The 4545-nt window shown below is 51.9% G+C and overlaps 1 protein-coding gene across 1 annotated transcript; it reads right to left on the bottom strand.

Moving 5' to 3' along the window:
* Window positions 1–697: 697 nt before the first annotated feature.
* On the bottom strand, window positions 698–2884 carry LOC123031077 (lysophosphatidic acid receptor 6-like). Its single transcript, XM_044445536.1, has one exon. The coding sequence runs from the start codon at window positions 2666–2668 to the stop codon at window positions 1559–1561; it is 1110 nt and encodes a 369-aa protein (XP_044301471.1). The 5' UTR covers window positions 2669–2884; the 3' UTR covers window positions 698–1558.
* Between the last annotated feature and the right edge of the window lie 1661 nt (window positions 2885–4545).

Below are 4545 nucleotides of genomic sequence, written 5' to 3'. Positions count from 1 at the left end.
TCCTTAGCTTTGTCACGGTAGCATATACCCTTTTTGCCAAGATGCTTTGGACTACAACTCCCATGAACCAATGGGGTGGCATGACAGTCTTCACCGACCCTTCCGGGCACCAGGTTGGCAAAGGAGGCCTTAAACACGATGCCTTTTCCAGGCGAAAGGTTTGGGACGGATAGGACTGCCTGCACAGCTATACGTTAAACTAGCTTGTCAAGTCGGTTTTGCGAAGTTGGAAAGGTATGGGGCCTGCAGCTGGATGGGCGACCCCCTGCTGAAGTGGAGCAGGGCTTGGACTCTGTGGCTTATAGGCCCCTTCCAATTCTCCTCTCCTCTTCTGTTTTACTTGACCATGTCAATAAGCTGCAACAAAGTTAGAGCATCTTTCCGGACCTGAAGAACTCTAACCCACAATTCTTTGCATGCTGAGACAGAAAGAAAGGCTTAGAATTCCCAGCATGCCTTGGACTGTGCGTTTCTTAGGATACGCTCTAGCCCTCCATTTCCAAACAAGGGTTTAGCCTAGTGCAAAGATAAACTCTTTTAGCAGTTTGTATAGTTTAGGAATTCAGCCTGAGCATTTGTGTAAGTCGTCTTCACCCGACGAGGTGAGCGCAATGGAAGTTCAGCAGATCTGCAGCAAGCATTACATGCCCTGGGAGAACTCATTGCAAAGGACAAGCTGCATCTTTAAAGCACACCTAGAAACCACCATCTTCATTCAGCCCCAAATCAACACCAGCACCATTTCTTTATTTCTTGTTCTGCAAACGCGCTTTGGGGTATTCCAGCATTTCGGTTTCTTATGCGACAAGGTTTTGCAGACGACAGTGCCCCTCACCGAGCGATCGCTGCAGCTGCTGAAGGGAACGGCAGTCCATGAAAATGTGTGCTATAATAGAAATGTTATCCAGCAATGTGCAGCAAGACTTCTGTTGGATTTTTTTTTTTTTGCCAAAAAGCAAATGAAGATAATAGTACCGCCTCTGCCCAGTGACCTACGCAACTGGAAATAAACTGCATTCCACTGAGAATTTTCCCAGTGATTTATGAAATAATACTTTCTCAAGATGGTCCAACACCAAGTCCCCATCTGTTAGGCTTCGTATTGGCAAGTTTTTCCTTTTGGAAGGAGGCAGGGAGAGAACCCGAATTTTTGTTTGCATGCTGGGAGGGAGGGCAGCAGGCTGGGGAAGACTGGCCTGTATAAAATACCTGGGAGGTATGGCAAGGTAAGCCCCACTGTCTAAAAGTAAGAAACAGAAAACAGTTGACTTGAGAAGAATTTAGATGATTTGCACGGTGTCATCTAAACACACGGGCCCTTTTTTTGCCTATTCGTGGGATGAAGCAAAATTCTACGAAAGAGGCTTGTTCAAGCACCCAGATTCTGAGGTGTTAGGTACTTTAAAGCTAGAAAGGCGCTTGGAAAGAAAATTAGGATTGACAGTTCTATCCTGCACTAGCTCTTGCAGCAAAACCTCCTCCTGCTCATCTCAAAAAGCTTAATGAACCCAAATGCTAACACACCCTCCTCGAGACATAAAGTACGACCTGGACGGCTTCATTCTGCAGTCGGAGTCAAAGGAGAGTCTGTGGGGAGTCTCATCAGGTTCACCCCGTCTGCTGCCCGGTTGCTCCTCTCCCTGCGCCAGGGCATGGGTTTCTTCGGGGCTTGGCTCTTGCCATCTCGGGCACCAGAGATCGTGTAGACCGTCGTCGTCCTCGCCCGGAGACGAAGCCGCCAGTGCTGCCAGTTGATGGCCAAGGTGAAGTAGTACAGAATCGGGTTGAGGCAGCAGTTGAGGCTGATCAGCGCCAAGGTGAAGCGGCGCATCCTGTAGATGAAGGTGGCGAAGCGGCAGTCCTGGATGAGCCCGGCCCGCGTCAGGAAGTGCAGCAGGTGGGTGACGTGGTACGGGAGGAAGCAGGTCACGCAGATGAAGAGGATGAGGTAAATGGTCCCCAGCGCCTTCCTCTTGCGGGCGCTGCGGGGGATGCGGGAGATGCGCCGGGCGATCAAGGGGTAGCTGACCAAGATCACGACGAAGGGAACCACGAAGCCGAAAATCAGCGCGCACGTGTTGTAGGGCATCATGCGCCCGGTCCAGTTGCTCGTCGTAAAACTCTCGAAGCACACGGTTTTGTTGCCCTGCCTGGAGCTGAGGGGCCCCCCGAGGACCAGAGGCCCGGCCGTGGCCAGCGCGGTCACCCAGAGGACCAGGGCCACGATCCCGTAATGGAAATTCTGGATTCTGATGTACACGAAAGGATGCAAGACGGCCACGTACCGGTCGATGCAGAGGCAGGTGAAGAAGGCGATGCTGAGGTAAATGTTCAGGAAATAGACGCTTCCCGTGATCCTGCAGGCCACGTCACCAAAGGTCCAGTCGTTGCGGCTTTGGTGGTAGTGGATCTTGAAGGGCAGAACACACGCAAACAAGGCGTCCACCACGGCCAAGTTCACGAGGTAGATGTTGGGCCGGGGCGGATTCTTGGCTCGGCAGGTCAGGAGGTACAGGACCACCCCGTTCTCAAAGAGGCCCAGGACAAAGACGGCACTGTAGACCACCGTGAAGAGGGAGTACTGGAAGTCCGCCTGAGGAAGGCACTGCGCACTGGTGTTGGCAGCGGTCCAATTAAGCCACGTGCCAGCGAGAGTCTGGTTCTCCATTTCTTAGCTGGAAAAACTGCCCTTGGGCTCCCCGCCTTCTGCAGGAGTTCTGAGGGGGCTCGGCAGATCAGCTTGGGAAAAACGAAGGCAAATTGAGTTCCAAAGGCGAAGCCGCGCTGGCTCCCGGAGAGGTTGGGCTGCGTTCAGTCTTGGCTGGGACCAAGAATTGGCACTTTCATGCCCTGCGCGAGATGAGGAACAAAACTGTCAAGCACAGAAAGAGGAATGGTAAAGGATGAGAGGCAGAAACTGCGACTTTGGACCAGCTGGACCCGTGTTCTGGCCGGTCTAAGACACGGGTGCGGAGCAGCAGGTCTGTCTGTGGACCCAAATCTACCCCTCCCCAGATGGACACAGCCCTTTCTCCCCCCCCCCCCCCCCGCTTGGTGGATTCCCAAGTTTTCTGCAGTGATTTTCCCCACTCTAAAAGGCTGCCCCTCCTAAAACCCCCTGGGCTATCCAAAACTAAGATTTTCCTCCATCTTGTTTGCTTGCCTCTTCGTCTTCAGGCCTGCACAACGTAGAGATGCCTTCAGCGGATGCACTGAAGCACGGGGTGTTAACCATGATGGTTGAGGAAGGGAAGCCCCTGTTCAGGAGTACTTGACTTTAGAATATCAATCAGTGGACTCATAAACTGGGCAGGCATTTCCCACTTTCTCCGGCTTCTTGCTGGCGTAGCCCAAACTGCACCCTTGAAAGTTTAGCAGCAACCGTGGGGTGCAGACCCATGTGGAGGCGGATTACTCCAGGTTTGCAGAAGTACAAGAAATCTTAGGGAACAAAAGATCCGAAGCAAGGTGCATGCAAGAATGAACAGACACGGGGTAGGAGAATTTGACAGGCTGGTGCACAGAACAGGGTCAATGCTGCAACAATTTGTTGCAGGCCTCCCCCCCCGCCAATCTCTTCGTGCAGCCTTCCCAATACTGGCTCCCTCCAGGTAACTTGGATTGCAACCCCCAGCATCCCCTAGCAGCCCAGTGGATGCCATCAACATGTCCCAGAGATTGTTGGTTTTCTCCGCCTGCCTTCTTTTTACAGCGTTCCCCGATTTTGTGCTGTCGGTTTTGTGTAAATTACCCTGCAGATGTAAGGAGGCCGGGAAGAAAGTCATCAACAAAGCTAATAATAATGCTTAAAAATAACTTACCAGTTCCGCCGGCGTTGCGCCGTGAATACTCTTTCCTTCTTGAAGATGTCTGCATGTTCACACCGCCTCTGCACACTTGCAAAGGAAAGGCACCTCCTACTTTGTTTCATATTGAGACGCTTCAGGAAGCAAGGGACGGCACTACGAGAGCTGAGCTTTGCAGAGCTTCGAGCAGAGCGCGCCATGCCGAATCAGCTACCTTTTGAACCCGACGGGGTGCCACTGTGAAAACTGGGGCACTTCTGGCTTTGTGGCCTGTCGGTGGCTTCACGTATTAGCGTGGTTTTTGGTTTGCAGTTTCTGGCAGGCAGCGCAGAACATGGTCTCCTAGCGGGCACCGATCCTACAGTGGATCACCGATCCTACAGAAGACGTTACTGCTGTTGGCTTTCTCTGTTCCTCTTTTCTCTGCTTTTGTACCATGTTGAGCCTCTGCAAGCCGCCTTGTGGACTTCTAATTTCTAGACCACCCGAGGTTCTCCGGGCAACTCACAGCAGTTCATAAAAACACAAACTGTGATGCGTACACAACTGGTGTATAAATTTCAATACCCAAAAGTAAAAGCCGGGTTAACACTTTGAGCAGCTAAATAGAAACAGACGTCAACTAGCAAACCCCCCCCCCCCCGAATACTTCGCATGCGTTTGAGAAAAGGGTGAGCTTGACCTGCTGCCAAAAGGATAACAGAATTGGTGCTGTAGTGGGGGAAATCCCGTAACTGGG

This window comes from Varanus komodoensis, unplaced genomic scaffold, assembly GCF_004798865.1.
Source record: "Varanus komodoensis strain SLA01 unplaced genomic scaffold, ASM479886v1 scaffold48, whole genome shotgun sequence".
Classification (NCBI taxonomy): Eukaryota; Metazoa; Chordata; class Lepidosauria; order Squamata; family Varanidae; genus Varanus; species Varanus komodoensis.
This window is presented reverse-complemented; position numbering and strand designations above follow the sequence as displayed.

Coding starts and splice junctions, on each gene's coding strand:
- LOC123031077 (XM_044445536.1), bottom strand. CDS start 2,668: ATGGAGAACCAGACTCTCGCTGGCACGTGGCTTAATTGGACCGCTGCC.